The sequence below is a fragment of the Danaus plexippus genome, chromosome 7 (assembly GCF_018135715.1).
Source record: "Danaus plexippus chromosome 7, MEX_DaPlex, whole genome shotgun sequence".
NCBI lineage: Eukaryota > Metazoa > Arthropoda > Insecta > Lepidoptera > Nymphalidae > Danaus > Danaus plexippus.
The window spans coordinates 6,612,639-6,633,801 of NC_083541.1; the positions used below are offsets into that span (position 1 = coordinate 6,612,639).

Sequence of the window (21,163 nt, forward strand, 5' to 3'; positions counted from 1 at the left end):
CGTTTTTAAGTTGATTTGTATTTAGAGTTATATAAATATGGTATTATAGAACTAAAAAAACCGAAAAACCTACCGTTACATCTATATATATATATACAAACACATCTCTAAGTACGCCATTAATCAGCCAAAACTCAACAATGGCACACGATTCGCAGTTATACAATTAACGAGTAACATGGTGGAAGCAATGATTTTTACAGGGCCTTTCAAAGGTGAAGATGTCCACATTCATCGAATTCCCAAGATCCCGATTGATACACCATTTCCATTTAAAAGATTACAATTTCCAATTCGATTGGCGTTCTCAGTCACAGTTAACAAAGCTCAAGGTCAATCTTTAGAAACGTGTGGTGTAGATCTGTATGTGAATTGCTTTCACATAGACAATTGTATGTTGCGTGTTCCCGTGTTAGAAAACCAGATAGCCTCTATATCTACATAATCAATAAATATTGTATACCCACAAGTATTGAAAAAATAAACTTCAATAAAACATAGCTGTATTTTGTTGTTCACAGCGAAGCGTGACAGGGCACAGCTGGTGTAATATAATAAAGTGATTTTTATTGCATATACATGTGAAGTTAAGTATATTGTATTGTATATACAGCTTATTGATGCACAAAGTAGATATTAAATTAAAAAAAAAAAACGAAAATAAGTTACTTGTTATTTTATTTTCTGGAACATGCCGTATATGCGTAACCTTTGGGGTCGAGCTCTTGAATTAAGGGACTATCGAATCTTTATGGGCATAATTAAATAATTTGCACTTGTTTTAGACTTCAGTCTGTACGTTGACTTTACTTTGATAGCCGGTATTGTTATAAGGAAGCGGTTACTTTTCCTTATTTACAATACAAATATATCGTTGTAGTTCTTATAAAGTGCAGTGATCTGATGAAAACGACAAATTTGTAATATCCATGTACTTATAAAATATAATTTTGAAGTGTATCTATATTTGTGAAAAATAACCCAATTAAATTCAGACTTAAAAAAATTAAATATAAGCAAAAGATTTTTCATGCATGTGCATATTTCAATCGAACAAACAAGAAAAACTATTGAAATTATAAGATTGAATAAATTAAGAAAAATGCATCATATCAGATATGGAATATAAAGTAAAATGACGTGTTTCACGAGTGCATGGTATTTAAGAATTATCCGAAGAATACTTCTTAACTCGTCCCATTCAAATCATACAGCGCGTCGTACATCTAAAACCTACAAAAGGTTCGGTTCGAAAAAATTTAAGGTGACATGGCGAAAATTGTTTTAATGTGGTAATTATTCTACAAATATTATGTTAAATTAACTCTTATGTGATCTTTAGTACAAATATAATATGTATTTTTAGTAAGTAATGAGGTATTTTTTAGGTAATCGTTATTTAACTGTTAGTGAAATACATTATTTTGTAAAAATATATTTTGAATTAAGGATTATTTTACCGTTTTTTGAAACGTGAACAGATCTTATAAGTTTTTAAAGCTTTTTATATTTAACGGACAGAAAAAAGAGTCGGTTAATACTATGCCTAAATAAATAAAAAAAAAAACAGTAAAAATTTATTTAATTTAAAGGTGCATATTATCTTTTAAATCGTGGTCTTTTAGTCATACTTTCGTAAATTATAATAAGTACAACATTACCGTACATACCAAAACCTTTATCTTTGAATGAATTTTTTATTTTTATTTTTAAATAATACACTTGTTTTATGACAAAATATATTCTTATCTAATATACTTTTAAAATTAATTTTTCATTTCAAATATAAAATAAAATTTAATTTGTTACAGACCTAATTATAAACAATTCTCTATAACGATGTGATAACGAGCGTATATAACTTCCGTTGACTTATTAATAACAAAATGTTACATGTATTAAATGTAGGTATTGTATGTGTATTCCAGTAATAATTCTAAGTTGTTCAAAACGCCTCCTTTTGAATTACTATATAATATATACTAACTAAAACTTCTTAGGTACTAAGTAAAACTTAGACGAGTGCCAGGATTAAAACTCTTGTATACTAAATAAATATACTAAAAGCATTTTACATTAAATAAACAGAAAAACAGTGATATAATCACATGTCATCCGGCGGCAAATGAAAGTTTCGCTAGTAACTTCTTAAGCGGATACATTTCGCGTTTTTGACATGGGTCAAAGTTATCTATGTCATGGAACTTAATATATCGTTTGAGGAAGGATAAAACCCCTCGAACAGAATGTACTGCAGATTTCCTTTCTCTAAATAAATATTTGATGTTTTGATACCTTTCTCAGCGTTATGAATTTAAAATACCCTTTTTTACGATTCCTCTTGTTACAATAGGATACAGGGGTTTTGAAAATGTCCGTAATAATAATGTTTATTGCTCATATTGTAAGAGCAGTGTTACTAATTTTCTGCCCAATTTTAGCTTAAAATTAATTTAATATTTTTTTATACAATTCAAATTATTTATCGTACATATTAAAAAAAATCTCCGATTTGTATATACGCAGGTTAATTTTCATCGCGATTGGATTGCTTTGTTCTCATGGAGAGATACGTATAGAAGCACCGAGGGAATATCATGGAATATGTACTAGCATCTTCGTAAATAGAATGGCAAATATAAAAAAGTTACAAAACTGCACAGTTGTGGTTGGGGATCTGATAATAACACTTCTAGAGAGAACTAAACCAAAAGACTTTCGGGATATAAGTTTTCCTAAATTAAAAGAGGTAAAAATTATATAGAAATCATATTTTTTATTATATAATGAAAAAGGAAGTGCTGTCATATCATATACCTACTATGAGTTTGTTGAATGTTCAAAGACCGTCGTGGCCAAAAGAATATTAATAAATTATTTCTATAATAAATCTTAAAACGTAAAAATACAAACATATATATCGATGCGAGTTAGGAAATGTAAATAGATCTCTGTTTACGTTATGAATTTTGTAACCATGATTATGAATGCTTTGAAATAATTTGTGCTATACATTTAGGTTACAGGATTTATGGTTGTTTACCGAGTGTCGGGATTGGAGTCTCTGGGGGACCTCTTTCCGAATTTAGCGAGAATCCGCGGTAACACGCTTCTATACAACTACGCGCTCATTGTTTATGACATGCCCCGTTTGAGAGAGGTTAGTCTTACATTTGAAATCTTTATTAATTACCACTATCCATCTTATAGTGTTTTAATTAAGTGAGCCGAGTTAATTAACGTCATTCAAAACCATCGAGTCTAATTACTGTAATTTTGTTGATTACCAAATATCTTGCTCATATTCATCATGAATATAGTAAATTAGATAAAACATTTTGTTCGTTTATAAAATGAGGCATGAATCTAAAATAAATTATTCAAGCGTCCTCTAGAATTATGTAAATAAGATAAAACTAAACTAATTTATTCTTTGAATAGAAAAATGTGTCTTTATAATTCTGGGTGACTTGGATCACGTTTTTTTTATTTATCTTATTGTAAATTTCTATTCAGGAGATAAGTGAAATAATTTATGATGTGCCCATCGCTCTGTTCAGTTGTTATAATTGTCATAATTTACAATAACACTATCAAAGCTTCATTACGGCTTTTTATTTTACTTTTTATTTAGCGATGAATTGATAATATACTGAAATATATATATTTTTTTTCATATAAAACCGAAGGACACTTATAAGAAAAATAAAACATTTAGCCGTTTTAAATATACTGATATTTATAGGTATATATATGTATATGTAGATATATGCTTAATTTCAGATAGGTTTCTATAACCTGCTCAAAATCGATAGAGGCGGAGTCATCATATGGGGCGGTAAACTTACTTGCTTCATTGATTCCATTGATTGGAACGTTATTGCGCCCAAATCTCGTCACGTTCTCAGCATACCAGACAAAGGGACACGGTGCATGTTTGTTTGCACTTGTACAAGAAACGCTGTCTCCAATCGCTGCTGGAATAATAAGTAAAATTTCTACGCTGTCATTAACTTAGAGAGTGCCGAAATATTGTATAATTTATTATTATTTGTTACTAAGAAAAGGGGAAGGAAAAAATATTACTATTCAATATGTTTACTTATACTTAGCTAATATATTTTAGACTGTAAGGCGACTTACATATTAATTTCAAGTTCTCGATGAGTAAATAAGATTGAGGATCGTCTATAATGAAGCGAGGACTCAAAGATTATTTACAACTGTTTGTTAAAAGATAAACAGAATGAATAGGGCTAAGTGAAGTTTGTATCAAATATTTTATATTTATATTAATAAAGCTACGAAGAAAATCAACATTGAAGTCAAAATTAGAAACTTTCTTTGGAACGAATAATATCTCAAATTTGATGATCTTTTAGTCTTAATTATTCGAAAGTAAACATTAAAATAAAAGTAATTTTGCTACTATTAGTTATGAGAAGATTTTACAATTTTCTCCTCTATTTATATATATATATATATATGTCGTGTTCACTAAATATGGCTTCAAATATTTTTAATACATTCAACTGTAGGAAATGCCAACGCTTCCTTGAGGGTCCGGATGCAGAAGATTGTGATGTGAATTGCTTTGGATGCCGCAAGACCAACCCGAAGAGCTGCACATTGTGTAGGAACTACACCATCAATAATACATGTGTGAACCGCTGCCCTAACAATACGTATGTACAAACTCCCTTATATAATGAATGTGCAGGGTAAGAAGGATGTATATTCAGTATTAATATACTAAATGGATTTTGATGAATATTTCCAATTATATAAGTATAGTTCCATTCCCTGCAGTTTGTACGGAACACTTGACAACAGTTGCATGTAGTATGAAGTCACGTGACACTGATGATAGATATCGCTGTCTTTATTTATTATATCTATCATATTAAGTGAATATTATTTTTTCTTTTCTTAACATAATACCGAAATACTCCTCGCCAAGTAAAGGTCCAAGCCCCTTTTGTAATTGTTATTGAGATTTAGGGTGGGATGAAATAAATACTTAGAAGTTTAGGACATAGATAATAGACCTATATTTTTAAAGCTTTTGAATATGTAACGAGTCAGTCGATATGCAATCAGTTGTTTGCTAATAGGTAAATAAAAACCTTACAGCGTTATGTAAATCTGTAAACAAAAATATTACGGAGCGGGAAAATAAAATGAAGAATAAATTGCGGTTCGACTTTCGGTTTTTATTAAAAAAAATGATTCACAGTTAATCGTGAACTATAATAATACTAAAGAAATTATATTTAAATCTGACGCGATCTTTTCTTTGCCCTTTTATTTCTTGATTTAAGTTTAAATTTCTTGTTTTAGCATAATATTAACGGAGAGCAATTATTGCGTGACGATTGACGAATGTAAACATTTAAATAGATTTGAATTCAATAATACATGCGTGGAAAAGTGTCCGAATAATTATGAAATGGTGACCATTGGAAGAGATACATCATGCAAACCCTGCGTTAATTGCGATAAGGTAATCATCCTCATATAAATGTTACTCATTATTACTTTAATTCATATTTTGTTCATTTATATATTTACAGACTTGTAAAAGCCTCATTATTCAAACATTGGCTTCCATACAAGCTACGGAAAAGTGTGTATACGTGAATGGCTCATTGACAATACACGTTAGATCAGTTCCCGGAGCGATGGATGAATTGAGATATTATTTGAAAAATATCAAAGAAGTTTCTGGATACATTCTAATTTATGGTTCTATTTCAGTTACATCACTAGATTTTCTATCATCGCTAAAAAGTATCAAGGGCAATACACTATTAAATGGAAAGTATAGTTTAGTCGTTTACGATATGCAAAACCTTCAGATGCTATTTTCAGACAATGTTACCAAAAAACTTAAAATAAACAAGGGTTCAATGAGATTTTACCGAAACCCCATCCTTTGTATGAGCCAAATCGAAAAGTTAAAGCCATTATTTCCGGTGGCTCCTAATGAAATTGATTTACCTCAGGGACTCAATGGTTATAGCGGGGGTTGTAAAGAAATAAATTTGGGTCTAAAAATTAACGTCAAGAATCAAACGTTTGCAGTTGCCACTTTTGATGGTGAGGCTGGAACTGACGTGTTTTACACTATTTTATATATCGAAATATCTCACGATACAAAAGTGCCAATTGGACCGGAAGCATGTAGTGAGTCAGAATGGAATGCTATAAGCGTTTCATATTCTTCAAATAGGCTAATTGAAGTTCCCCTACACTCTCTTCGACCGGCTTCGATGTATGCTGTTTGTATAGAAAAGTATGAACCTTCCACACGTCATCTCGCTCGCAGTGCTATAGTAAATTTTACGACGCCACCTGGTAAACCAGAGCCGCCATTCATAACAGAACTTGTGGCTTCTTCCTCTGACGTAGTTGTAGTAAGATGGGTTGATCACAAAAACTATGAACGGCACATTACTAGATACGAGTTAGACGTGTACTTAATAGAAAAGAATCAAAACCATATAAATACAAGAGATTATTGCCAAAATTATAATGATATTGATGAAATTGACTATTCACGTCACGCAAAAGTTATGAGACCACCGCGTGATTATGGAAAAGGTTGTGAAAGTATGTGCGGTATTTTATCATCTTTTACTTTTGGTGCAATGGTCGATGAGTATTTTGATATATGCAATTCAATAAAAGGCTGTGAGAAAGAAGTGGATCGTCCTAAAGTTGATTATATCAAAGGATTACTTAAAACGGTATCGTTAGACATTACTGCCCCAAGAAAAGTTTATCAAATTGGAGGATTAGCACCTTTTAGAGATTATAGATTTCACCTTCGGGCTTGTATTAAAGATTTGTGTAGCCGTTCTGCTAGAGAGGTAGTGCGGACCTTAAGGTTAGAAAACATTGATATAGCCTCTATTACATTTACAAGCGCTGAAGAGAATGGTTTAATAGTCGTGAACTGGGATCCACCGGCAATATCAAACGGAGTTATATTGTCATACACTGTGGAAATTTGTCCAGATAATAATTTAAATGACATGAGTCATTTATTGCCTCAAGTTATGTGCGTTTTTGGAAACGAGACAAGTCTCACAGTAAAATCTCATAAAGCAAATATTTATCTTATAAGAGTGTGTACAACGACGCTGGCTTATTCGTATGTTTGTAACAATTGGACTAAAGTGATGGTTATTCAACAAAATTATCTTTCCATATGGATTGGTGGTGTAGTCTTCGGAATATTACTGTGTGTTATATCCATAAAATTTGGATGGCACTGGAAACAAACTACTATCAAATCGGACGATATACCGTTGGTAGACGCTACTTCTGCTAATCGCAATGAATCTGAACCACCAGCAATTATGTTGTCGGATTTTATGCCACTGTATAGCATAGATTTTGGACATTCAGAATAGATTACATTTATCTGTATTAGCATGACAGTGAATGAAACGATTGTACCTTTTAAGTTTTTATTAAATATTGATTTAGATTTTTTGATTTTTTTATCTATATACGACATATAGAAAGAAAACATGGCAATTTTATCGTTCATATGTCGGAAATAGAAGACATTTATTTTTAACAAATATATTCGTAACCAAATCAACATTTTATTTAGTGTATTTTTTATATTTATCAAGTCCGCTTTTTGTATACTGAATTAATTGATAATTTATAACTTAGTATTATCAGTGAAAAATAAAAATGCGATTGCTGAAACAAAAAAAAAAAGATAATATTAATTGATAAAAACTCAATTCAATTAATACAACGAACAGTATACCTACAACTGTAAAAAATTTTAAAACCAAAACGGCCAATCTCATCACTTGTATCGAGAAAAGATTTTAACAAATGGTTTGTATCCAAATAGTTCTCCAATCTACAGCTAGCTAAATTTCGACAAGCAGGGGTTTGACAGTTGACCTTACAATCGGGGCTTATCTCGAGCCCACAGATCTTACAATCAAACTTTGACGATTTAGTTTCTGTTACAAGGACTTACAAAGCTTAAAATTTATGAAATATGTCGTCTTTTGGTCCAATAAGGGTTTTGGTGATCGTCTTACCGTCAATGTTACGTCGAAGTTATATTTTGATTTTTATTGCATTGTTAGTAATAAAAGTCTTAAACTGTGGATTTAAAAATGAATAATTAATATCTTAAGCTAATGTATAAGGTTATTGTAACTTTTTTGTCTGAATTGGTTAAAGCAAATTAATAAGTTTTATTTTAAAGGCTATCGTTGTCAGAGTAGATGTATCGGTAAAATAGAGATAAAAAACAGACATTTTTAATTTAATGCTTCAGTTTAAAATATAAATTTAAATCTAACTACATATTAATTTGTTAGAAAAAGTGTTTTTTAGCCCAATAAAATTATTTTTATTATATTTAATGTTCATTTTAATTTTTAATTAGAAAAAAATACTTAACAAAATTTAAAACATCCTGTCAGGGTCGATTACCTTATTAATACAGAATATTAAAAAAGGAATCAGTTTTTCTCCGTATTATGGAATTCCTTCACTTTATCTCCGTATTATAGAAGACATTTTTAAAGAAGTTTTTTTTTTTAGTAAATCGCAAATATTTTTTTCAAGAGAACAATCATTGCAAGTTATTTACTGTTTTCAAAAATATGTTTCCTAGTTACGTTAAGTGTCAGAGAAATTATTATAAGTACATTTTCAATACATATTATAAAACAAAGCCCCTGCCGCGTCTGTCTGTCTGCCTGTTCGCGATAAACGGAAAAACTACTGCACCGATTATGAAAAAGTTATCACCACTCGATAGCGTGATTGTCGAGGATGGTTTTAAAATGAATTTGAAAGTTATCATAATATAAGTTTAATAATTCGCAAAATTAAATACGCTACATTATATTTTTTGTAAAGGGCCCGTGCGAAGTCGGGGCCTAGTACCTAGTTACCTAGTTTTAAAATAAACAGATACGGTAGCTCGAGATGGTTGGCACGGAAACTAGGTGTAAATAAGCATATAGAGGTTTGTATTTAGAATTTAAGTTTCTAAAATGAGAGTGACACTGTTCAAACTTTTGCAGCGTCGGTAAGCGAGCGAAATTGCTAAACACAGAACGGCTAACTTTGAATATCGAGGATCGAGGTGTTGACGACTTTTATGTATAATGCAAGCGAAACTTTATCCAAGTGACGTTGGTTCTAAACTGAAGTGAGGCTTAAATTGCCAGACTCCAAACATTCAATGTAGAAATGGAATTATTGGTTAATATATATATTACTTAAAAATATTAACCTTGTCATAGCGATTTTCATTTAAGATTTAGAAAGCTGCTGGCAAGAAAAAATTGTCGTGACTCACTTACATTAGTCATATATAAAACAAATACATACTTATCACTAATATAAAGCAACCTAATTCTACTTTTAATGTGGATAAAAGTAGCATGTCACTAACAATTGGATACCATAAAGTGAGATATTCGAGCCTTCATTAAAGCTGAATAGGATTTTAATGAGTGACTATTAGATTAAACTGAGTATTGAGATTTTGAAGTCGGTAGCTTTGTACACATAAAATGGGTTGTTAATGTACGGTTTTATCATTGCACATAAAACTTAGAGAGCAGTTGTGAAAAGAAAATCAAGTTTCAAACGAATATGAGTCATGACATCATGTAAAGTAAATATAACACGTCAGTGAAACACGATGAACGAACGAAGTGTGTGCTTTATATGTCACAAATTTATTAATATCCTCTATTTCAGTTTATTTTTAATTATTCTAAAAAGTATAGAACAGAAATATTCAATATAATTTTATTATATCTGGTTCAAAATATGTAACTGTAATAATATATTTGTAAATATACATACATACATGAAGGGCGGTTTTCATTACGTGGCAGATATAATAGTAACATTAGATCATACTATTAAGTGTTTACTAACCTTATAAGTTTGATAACTGATAAATGGCTTGTGCAACTTGTACGAAGTTCCGATGTTGATGGGTGGTCGTTATCTGTTTGACTTAAGGATGTATCGATGTTTGTGTTGGTTTGATTACAATTTAGTTACATATAATAAAACAGTTGAAATCTTTATGTCTATATACTGATTAAATAGGAGGATGAATATAAAGATAATATAACCTATATTATAACCTTGATTATGAGATAGAAAAAAAAAAATTTTTTTTATCTGACTCTTTCTATTCTCGCTAATCTGCGATAATACTGACGTGGTCTTCTACGTGTCTGAAATGGAATAGAGTATTTTTATATAGTTAGAAATTTTAATGATCGTAAAAAAATTCAGACAACTTTGAATATTATAAATAATGATCGACTAGAAAGTAATAAATTTTATTAATGAAACAACGTGAACAGAAAATAAGAGAGTTTAAACAATACATTTTTTCAAGTTCTTTATACAATGAAAAGTTATGTAAATTCCATTCTCAGTTGTATTTTTAGATATTTCAGTAATATTTATTTGTTTTAAAATAGGTCGCCTTTGACTAAACACTTTAATTATTACATCCATTCTTCTGTGTTCCGTGATACTTTTTTCCATATAACTGTTTATAAATATTTTGATCAATATATTGCAATATAATTTCCCCAAATTTTTATTTTTTTTTCTTAACTCTCATGGCCACCCACTGACCAACTATATCAATTTCCTCATTATTAATAAAATGAATTACTGACATTGAAAATAAACAATGTTTATTTTAATTAAATTCGGAATAATTGAACTCACTAACTTCAGATATAATTTATTTAGCTTGTCACACACACGAGGGGAAGGTTAAGTTGAGACTGTCCAACTCTAAATTAATCTCGACAAATGCGAGTTTAATGAGTAGTCGATTAAGTTGACCATATTCGAAATCACTGGCAACAAGTTTTAATTAGTTAATTAGAATATACGTAATAAATAGAAAAATTATTAACGTTATGGACTAATATATAAAAACCGGATTACTGTAGAACATAATAAACAAATCAGATCTTAAGTCCCGTTTATTATTCTTCTTTATCCATCTGGCATACGCAAATGTTACCTAAATATTTCTTTTTATATTTTGTACAAACGTATTCCACAAACGTCTCGATGGCGGTAATAAATTTCAATTGAAAATTTTACGCCCCATTCCCAGCAGTTCGAACAAAATTTACTGCAATTTAAAAAGTTACGGTTCATTTTATTTTTTCTGGGTTGTTTTTTTTTTGCAGAAGACAATTCTGTAATACACTTTTGTTGTCAAATTAGATGGGTAATTATAATACGCATAATTAATTTTTTCAGAAACTATATTATACTAATGCTTGGGTATGTTCTAGTACAATATGGTAATCTAATTGGCACTTGCATCCATTATCTATAGCCATTAAGTGGGTGCAGGCATCTCAATGGATCTTGTCAGTAACACTGCTATTCTTGATGAAATTTAAACGTCTGTCTGATTGTCCATGCTCCCAATTTCATCCAATAAGAAGCCAAAAAATAAACACATATAAGTTACAGGTTAAATGTATATTCGAAAACATTAAATTCAAAAGAGCCTTTGAGTCGTTTACATTAAACATGAAATGTTATGTAATACAGTTCGTTCCAGTATTTGCATATTTCATAAAACCACAAAGAGCTAGTCATTTATCATTTTATGTTTCGATTTCGTTACCGTTATGTGCGAATGGCGGCTGGTTATTGCTATTCGCTATTTGAGTGACGCAGCGCAGAAATAACACAGATTATTAATATTAACAAGATAAACATTCAGTTCAGAGAAATATAAATGTCTGTTTTTAGTAAAATAGTAAATACATTAACTAATGACTCAAAGAGAAACCGTGTGTTTATTCTCAAAGGTATTATACATTTTGATATTCAAATGTGCTGAGTTGTGTTTAAACACTCAATCTAAATATCAAATAATTATATGTGTGGACTGTATATGGTATTATGTTCAGATGATCATGTCACGTCAATACAATTATCATCAATATTCCGAGAAAATAGACATACACTTAAATAATAGCAACTGATGGAATATGGGCGAATAATTTTTTATGATAAATGAAACCGTGAATACATATTATTTGACACCTCCAAAGAAATACGGTATTGGTTTAACCCTTTACTTGGCAAGAACTAAAAATATGAAAAAAAAGGAAATTATTGATAAATTTTGTTTAATTTATGAATGGACAACTTGAGAAAAATAAAAATAAAAATCTAGGTATCCTAGGTTTCGAGAAAACTTAAGTACATCACAATGTACACTGCCAATTTTACAGAAATATTATAAATAAATTGTTTGTACATTTTGGTGTACACTACCAAGGACATAATGAATTACATTATTCAGGTTATTATAAATTTATTTCAAAAAAAGGAGGAAATATTTAAATTATTCTTTATTATTTTAGGTGAAAATTACGAAAGCAATTACGTTTTATTTTTCCCACAACAAAACACAAATGTACGTTACATTTTATACAGTAGACAGATGTTCTTCCACTCTTACAATATTTGCAACGCATTGTTTCATTACCTGCTTCTGGAAGATGACCTGTGTTATCAAATCTGACGCTATCAGTTGGTCGGACTGAGACTGGTTTATGGATTTTCAGATTCTCGCCTATATCGTCTGTAACGTTTTGGTTTGTTCCTATTCTATTAGACTTAGACAACCCATCAAACAATTCAAATCTGAAATCTTTCAATGAAGTCTTCTTCCCATCTCTTCTATGTAGGAGCCAAGCGTTATTTATACACATATCAACAAGTTGTGAAAATATTCCCAAGTACCAACGGTGACTTTTGAAGGGAGTTCTATATAACGATATCAACATATCTGCTAAATCGACCCCTCCCATATGTTTGTTGTAATGTTTGACCACTTGAGGATATTCTACATCTACTTTCTTTTTCTCATCCTTATCGTATCGTTTGATTGTTTCTAAGGGGTACGAGTCTATGTAGGTGCTAATAAGTGTAACCACTTTATTGTCGTTCCACTTTACGACTGCCAACTTATTCTTATTGCAAACCACCTGGGCGCTAGAACCGCGTTTCTTCTTTTTTAATTGTTTGTCAGTTGGCAATAACTCTTGACAGCCTCTGAGACGATTAGTCCTTATTGTTCCTAGACTAAGGATCCCGTATTCTTCCCGCAGAATATATGTTAGTTCAGGCGACATAAAAAAGTTATCAGCATACACAATGGCCGGCTTTTTCTTTATAGTTTGACACAATGCAAGCACTACCATACCTCCTAAACCAATTGTAGCTTCTTTCTCTGAAAAAGTCAGTCCACGAAAGGTATCGTCGCCACCATACAGAATAAAATCGTAGATGATACCCGAAACACCCGCACGGACAAAATTCTTAAACCCCCATTTCTTAGGTTTCATTTTTATGTACTGCTTTCGTTTACCTGCTTTACGACCTTTATAAGGTATCATCATCTCGTCAATGGAATATTTTCCTTCTTCTTCAATTTTCAGAAAATTTTGCGTATTTTCTCCATTAGGGGGCGAATCTTGAAATAACGGTCTGAATCTTGCAAAGTATTATCAACAAAATGAATATATCGACGTATTTGTTGATACTTTTTGAGAGGCATAAGATCAGCAATGAGAGGGTATCTTGTTTTTCTTGCCCAATAGTCAGTATAAGCTGGCATCTGTACTATACCCATCATGATTTGAATGGCCAGGAAGCTTTTAATCTCATCTTCTGTCAGCTGAATAGATCGACCTAGTTGTTCAACTGCATATAAATTTGTATTATAAACAATGTCAGTAATTAAGTCAGGAGAAAAAAAGAAATAAAAATAATCCAGTACTGTCTCTATTTGTGTTTGATGGAGATTGTATAAGTTTTCTTCAAGAGATACATTGTGACGAAATACTGCTTTTAACCATTGATAATTTAGGGCGAATTTCTGAACCTTTACTTTTTTGGTCACTACAGTCTTTGTTGTCTTTTTACGCTTGGACCTGGTAAGTAGTAACTGCTGTCCGCTGGTGCTAGGCTGGGGAGATGATAGTTCAACAGAAGGAGATGGCAAAGATTGGATGGAGTTCAATGTGGGTATAACATTGTAGTTACTTGTATTCGGCGATGGAAAAACTTCATCAAATGTTGGTGTGAGTGGTAAAGTAATGGGTATATCATGCTGTTCGTTTTTGGAGTCAGTTGAAGTATCAAGCAAATTAAGGGCTTCTAGTGATGATGCTATTGAAGGTGGATCAGAGGTATCTGGTGAAGGCGGTATATAAGCATTTGCTTCCTCATCAGATGTGGAACTATCGTCAGAGCATGCGTTTTGAGCGGGTACCAAAGCCAAGATCTTATGGGCGCGAGTTAGTTGTAAGTTCTGCAGGCGGAAAAAGAAAAAAAAAAGTTCAAAGCAGACAGTTTTTATGAGAAGGTAAAAAAATAAATAAACAAAAACTGCCGATTCGTTGAAAAACAAAAACTGTGTAAACTTAGCAATGTACAGCGTGGTTACCATAGTTCATTTTTAGTATTTTAGTGCGTTATTGGCAACGTGCAGTGCAGTGTACATACATTTGTTTCAACCAAAATCGGCCATAAAAATTTACACAGTAACGCATAAAACCACTTTTTGAGTAATACATAGTTTTTAGATCAAATAACACACCATTTTTTATTAGTTTTTGAGCTAAAAAGTAATTTATAACGCAAAAACTTACCCGGGTCCCGCCAACACTTTGTTGTTTCGAAGCCATTTTGAATTTGACATGTGTTGTTCAGTGTTGCAACAACGAAAATATTTTTCTACTAATTCTAAATTATTTAGTAATATTTTTAATAAAAACAAAACAAAAAAGTATTATTATTTAACCAGTAAATTTTTTTTGAAATGTATGTACAGTCTAATGTACCTTACCAAGTTAAGGGTTAAGGATTGAAGGAATACCTTACGTCTAGTAATGATTCTGAGAAATCAAATTTGTATACATATTACTAGCCTTTACCATTCCGCTTTGCATTGCGGGAGTAAAGAAATTTAAATTGTTCATTGTCGTTGTCCGTTGTGGGTGGAATTTCATAAAACTAGTTCTGAGCTGACCTTAACTAAGCGAAAAAAAATATTCATACACAATGTCACGTCTCTTCACCTAACGATTCTAGAAATACCGGGATGAGCCAATCTATATGGAAATCTCTTATATATTGTAGTATATTTCAAACCCTCAGCCATCAAAATCATTTTTTCTGAATAAAATTGACAGAAAATCATAACATAATATTTAGTAGTTGCGTTGTTACAACTTGATACTTCGCAACATTTAATGCTTATATCTCTAAAGTAATGCTTTTAAATAATTAAATTCATTTACATTACTGTATTGCTTAACCTAATAAACTTATAACTTTTTATCTTCCTAATTCATAAACAAACAAGAACTGACTTTAAAAAGTGCAAATATTACAGCTTAAATATATATCTCTACATCATTAAATTGCCGTCATTCTGTCGAAAGTTTTCCGTTAACGGGAGTTTAAAAATGATATGATAGGTATATAATGGTAATATAATAAAAACACTACTACTTAATAATGCTGCTGTATTAAGTATACAGAATTCTTTAGAGCCTTAAATTTTTCACCTTATTTTGTTAATATTCGTCAATGAAAAAAAATTCTCATCACATCGTTCCTGAAATTAAATGACTCATAAACATAACAAGAATATCAAATACGTTTACCGAGTTTTTGTATTGGGAACGAGTTGTTAAATTCTGTGTACTGTGTAATTTAATATTAGGAAAGTACGCTGTGAATACCTTTTATACCTTGTACATTGCTTTTGTAAAAAAAAAAAATAACTTCAATTACACACGATCTGCAAAACAATTTTTTGTATTTTTCTCTGATTTGAAATATTAATTTATTTATCCGCTTGCAGGATTATATTGAACTTACACCATACAAACGTCTATATATAAATACTATTGATCGTAACCTAAGGCAAACATTAATAAAGAATACGTAAACGCGAGTAATAAATTCAGTATATTTTCTATACATAAACACAACTTCTACATTTTATTATTTCGAATGGATTACAATACTACCCAATACAATGCGATTTATTACTTGATTTCATGAAACATTTTTAGCATATAAGTTACTAAATCGTGTGGGTTACGAATAAATGTGACGAAAGTCTAAAGATTGTTACTTCGCTACAGAATTAAAAATTAATATTCCGTTATCGCAAAAATCGGCAAGATGTAGTTTCGCACAATACCTATAGCTAAAAGTAAGCGGCGTAATAGTGCAAATTATAAATTTAGCAAAGGACGTAGTAATAGTGTAATAAGAAACTTTGGCAACGATATTCGCTTTTTCACTCGCCACTGTCACTCCGGGATAATATTTCAGAGAAAAGCCATTTTTGGCCAGTACTTTTTGATATAAATTGCGGCAATGTCAAAAAAAGTTTAAAGTGCACACTCCAAAGCCCCATAAAAATGGAGACTTGAAATAAAATACACATAAAATTATGAAAATAAATAACCAATATTGTAGGCAACTAAACGTAATAATACAATATATATCTAAAGTTATCGCAAACTGTGGTTTTTTCGTTAAAAAATTAAATAAAAATAAATCATTTCCTGTGTAAACTTGATTAGAATGCGTTTAATCCGTTCCGTTTGACGTTCAAAGCCTATTATCACACTACATCGCTTTCTCTGGCTCACTTGGCTGCTAGATGTCGCTAGTAATTGTCAGCAACGGATTACTGATCACCCTTCCTATCACTTCCAGTCTTCCTCATCGTCAAGCTTTAAAACAAAAACTATCACCTATGTCATTTTTAAGTTCATACACATATTCAAGAAAAAAATTACAGGGATTTCAGATGTCTTTGGAATGTCTTTGGAAGCATGATACAAAAATTTTATTATGAAAGAAACGTTTCTATGTTATGCCTTCTTTTGGACCTCCGAAGTTCGGTATGAGAGTCGGCTTAAAACTCAATAATGTAATCGAAATTAGAATGTGATAGAATGAATGACTTACATTAATACACATAAATTAATTATTATTCAAGTAAAAAATACTGAGACAAGTTATTCTCATTATGCTTCTTCACGTAAAACAAAAATATCTTTTAGATGAAATCTTCTAAAAGTACATTCATGTTGTCAATCGGTTTTTGATAGTGTTATTAATAGGGCACTTTCTACTCAATTAGAGTACAAATAACAGCGTTACCACACTCAATACTATTTTTTTTTATACTGAATTATAATTTGTAGGTTTTAAAACCAATTATAAAGTAAAGACGCTAAATAAATTGCTTTTCTATTTATTATTTTACGTATATTTTAGTGACCTTAATAGTTATAGATGAATACATATATTATTTGTCTCAGAAAGATAACGAGAAATGTTTTTGCTCATTGAATTTACCTGCAACTTCAAACAAATGCTCCCGTCCGTCTCAAATACGGTCACTTTAATCAGGTCGTCAGTGATCAAACTCTCGTTTGTCGGGATTAATAATTAAGGCTTGGACGGCTCGTTATCCACTCAACATATCCCAATTGTTAGTGATATGTTAAATTAATGGCTCTTCAATTAATGATGACATTTAAAGTAAAGTCATTTGCAGAATTTCGTTTTTTATTTACCATTTTATTTAACATTACAATATATGTATATATATTTATATTTATATTTACAAAAGCATTAACGTTCGTCAGATTATTTACATATTGCAGTTATCTTAAAATACATCTATTAAGTTGAATGTTAATGCTTTTGTAAACAATAAATAATATTATGTGATTAGATAACCAATTTTAATGGCAGTAGAAAATTCTACTTAAATAATGTTTATAAGTTGGCAATAAAATTTACTTGAAAATTTATACCGTCATGTTAATTTAGAAAAAAGTAATGAAAAAAATACCACTACTTCAAGTCCAATAGTATATTGACTAAAAGCAAAAGAGTTCAAATCTGTAATCAACATATTCCAAAATTTCATACGTTTATTAAAAATAAAATTATTTTATTTTATTCTATTAAAATTAGTACCTATTTGCTATTCCTCTCTCATAAATTGTGGATTTAAAGTTGATTCTTGAAAATAGTGAGTAATGAAAGCATGAAGCGAAAAAGAGAAAAATAAATAAGATAGCAGACGAAAAAAAAAAATAACGAAATCTGATTTACAACCATTACAAGTACAACAAGGATTATATATTTAAATGAATAAAACTCGCGAAAGTCTTAGATCTCATTAAGGATTATATTTTCTATATACATTTTCTATGTTTAGGTATACATGTAATATTTATGACGGATAAGATAAATATTTATGAATGTAAAACAAAATTTGACTTTTATATTAAAAATATAAAGTCAAATGGAGAGCCATCATGTTAACGGATCACTGATACGTGACGACCACTACGAGTCTGCAAGGACTATGGCGACGATGAAGAGATTAAAAATGTTTCGCTTAGAAAAGATTTCAATTAATGTAATGTGAATGTATGTCATCATCATCGTCATCAGCCTATAGGAGCCCACTGCTGAGCAAAAGGCCTCTTCTCACATGGAGAAGGTTAGAGCATTAATCACCACGCTTGCTCAAGACGGGTTGGTGATTTCAATCTTATAATTTGAAATTATAAGACCAGGTTTTCTCACGATGTTTTCCTTCACCGTCCGTCAGTGGTGTCTAAATACTCTTAGAAATTCGGATTCGGAAAAGATCACATTGGTACTTGCCAGGTTTCGAAACCGCGCCCTCACGTATGAATGTATGTATTGAGTCATTAATTCCTTTGTTCTTTAAGTAATAAATTGTTTATTAATTATTGTAAATAGCTTTATTAGCAGCAATTCGTTTATGTTTTCATGTTATTAGTGAACTAGCCAGGTTTATTATTATAAAAAAATTCGTTTAGTGAATTTATGGCTAAATGATGGCAAATAGAGTATAAAGAACAAAATCCATTTATTATAGTGTTATGATTTAGGAACATATATGTGTACATTGTTGCCAACATTTCATTAATAAATATAAACAATATACCAAGTTTTTTTCCATACAAACCTTCCTGACTTTGATAGCTGTCTCTCGGAACTTGCACAAAGTTTCGACATTGACGTTTACTTCTTGTTGTTGTTTGTGTTTTACAAACGTTATTATATATAATATTAATGTGTTTATTCTTAGCGATATATTTAGAACCTTTTATATCTTTTGAAACGTCAAGTTATTTACCTAAGGAAACAGCTCGTTTAGATCAAATATAATTATTACAATACCTCCTCTCGGATGAATTGTCTTTGATTTTGAGCTATGATAATATAATGTGTTCCATATGGTTTTAAATCCAAGATGGTGGCACCTACAAAATGGCCGACTGCCTGATGATTTGTCACACCCCAGTGTACATGAGTATGAAATTAATTATTGTATTACTTTTCGTACACAATAATAATAACAACTAATAGTTTGAAATAAAATTCTAAAGAAATATTACATAAATAGTGTTCTGTAATTATGATGCAAAATATGTGGGTAACGAGGATACCAAAGAGTTCAATGGTTCTTCACACTCCCTGATTGTGTTACCACAGTACTCCCCATCTAAATATAGGTTATTAATTCTTATCGTAAAAAAATATATCTTAATATGTATTTTTTTACAACTTGACAAAATTTTAAAATAGTGATAATATGCGAACCATTGCCTGTGGATTGAAATATCATGTTAATAAAAGCTATTAATTTAAATATTGCATTGTATTGATATGTTAGTTTATTAAATTAAATTAAGAAGTTGGTAAATTTGTAATTAATAGCTCTATTATAGTATCGAAATATTCTGCCAAAAGGCACAGCAAACTTTTTCATTACTATTATGAATTATATTTATTGTTACATTTAAATCTTCGTGAAAAAAAAACGTTCTATACCAAGATTTTTGGGGTTTTTATTGAATTTCTTTTACGACACAAATATGTGGATAGCAGGACGTATTGCGATATGGTCTATTAGATTAAATTTAAGGGAAATTGCTGTGTTATGGTTCGGATAAGACATTCAAAAGATTTAAACAAGTATGGAGACCTTAAATCTTAAGAGAAAAGTTCAACAGGCATGTACTCGCATTTATGTAGGTATTTTATGGGTTGCTAGAGATAAAAAATATATTATTGAATCAATTGATTATTTGTTATACATATTTAAAAACATACTTTTTCAATTATATTAAAACAATTTTGCTTATTACCCGTGTCGTTAAAGTAAAATTTCACTTATTTACTTCTTTATCTTCTAAAGTATTAGTAATATTTGAAACTAAATTTCGCAATGAAACAATTCTTGTACAACGTTAAGTAGAAGCGATTCAATTATTAATGAAAGTTATTTATTACATGAAAAAGATAAGAAAAGATATGTATAACCTAAAAAAATTTATTGACATAATTCATTTTGTTTTGTTAGTCTATATTCTTAACCCTATAATTTATGGACTTTACGTTATCAAAGTGATATTTCGTGGTTTCCCCAACTGTGTATAAAGGTTAGAAATACTATATACAAACTGAGATATTTAATGTAATAAAAAAAATCTGTTAATATATATTCATTTAGAATACATTTATATAAAATATTACCTTAAAAATAATGTAATTTTAAAATATTGTGCAGTAAAGTATTAAGGTAATCTAAAGTACACCAAAACTTTTTCAATTTCATTAAACCCGATGTGCAGCTTAAATTGAAATTAATACGATACATTGAACAAGGATTAACGTAATATTAACTATGACACATCTGTTGCTACATGAGAAAAAATCTAAGAGTCAATATATACAATAATTGCTTTGACAGAAAGATGTAATTAATTTTCTCAAAAAGTCAGCAAGCAAATGTATTAATACCATTGATTTCTAATTTTGATAAGTTTTTTTTTACTATTTATTATACTGTTTACGATATTTCAAGTTTGCTATTAGAAAAATATTTACTAAACAATTTCTACTAATCTTCAAGTTGCATTTATTACAAGGGAATGAATTTTAGTTAATAATTAATTACTCACATATCAGCTCTTTTACAGTTAGGATGTATGTATGTCTGTAT

General features: G+C 30.2%; 2 protein-coding genes across 3 annotated transcripts; one reads left to right on the forward strand and one right to left on the reverse strand.

Annotated features, from left to right (window-relative positions):
* The first annotated feature begins 794 nt into the window (after positions 1-794).
* Positions 795-7,495, forward strand: LOC116770865 (insulin-like growth factor 1 receptor). Of its 2 annotated transcripts, none has more exons than XM_061520900.1 (7): positions 795-1,292; positions 2,527-2,749; positions 3,020-3,160; positions 3,784-3,989; positions 4,539-4,685; positions 5,341-5,503; positions 5,574-7,495. In XM_061520900.1, the coding sequence occupies exons 1-7, from the start codon at positions 1,270-1,272 to the stop codon at positions 7,416-7,418; spliced, it is 2,748 nt and encodes a 915-aa protein (XP_061376884.1). In that variant the 5' UTR covers positions 795-1,269; the 3' UTR covers positions 7,419-7,495. The 2 variants fall into 2 exon arrangements, with proteins under 2 accessions (XP_061376884.1, XP_061376885.1); XM_061520901.1 differs by lacking the exon at positions 795-1,292 and adding an exon at positions 1,880-1,904.
* Positions 7,496-12,404: 4,909 nt separating this feature from the next.
* Positions 12,405-13,472, reverse strand: LOC133318767 (piggyBac transposable element-derived protein 2-like). The gene has a single exon (XM_061520978.1). It carries the CDS (start codon positions 13,470-13,472, stop codon positions 12,423-12,425), a length of 1,050 nt encoding a protein of 349 aa, XP_061376962.1. The 3' UTR covers positions 12,405-12,422.
* Between the last annotated feature and the right edge of the window lie 7,691 nt (positions 13,473-21,163).

Excerpts from the sequence above, each read along its gene's own strand:
- LOC133318767 (XM_061520978.1), bottom strand. The coding sequence starts at position 13,472 with ATGATGATACCTTATAAAGGTCGTAAAGCAGGTAAACGAAAGCAGTAC.
- LOC116770865 (XM_061520900.1), top strand. The coding sequence starts at position 1,270 with ATGGCGAAAATTGTTTTAATGTG. Across the intron at positions 1,293-2,526 it reads GCGAAAATTGTTTTAATGTG|GTTAATTTTCATCGCGATTG; the intron begins GTAATTATTCTA and ends GTATATACGCAG. Across the intron at positions 3,161-3,783 it reads ACATGCCCCGTTTGAGAGAG|ATAGGTTTCTATAACCTGCT; the intron begins GTTAGTCTTACA and ends GCTTAATTTCAG.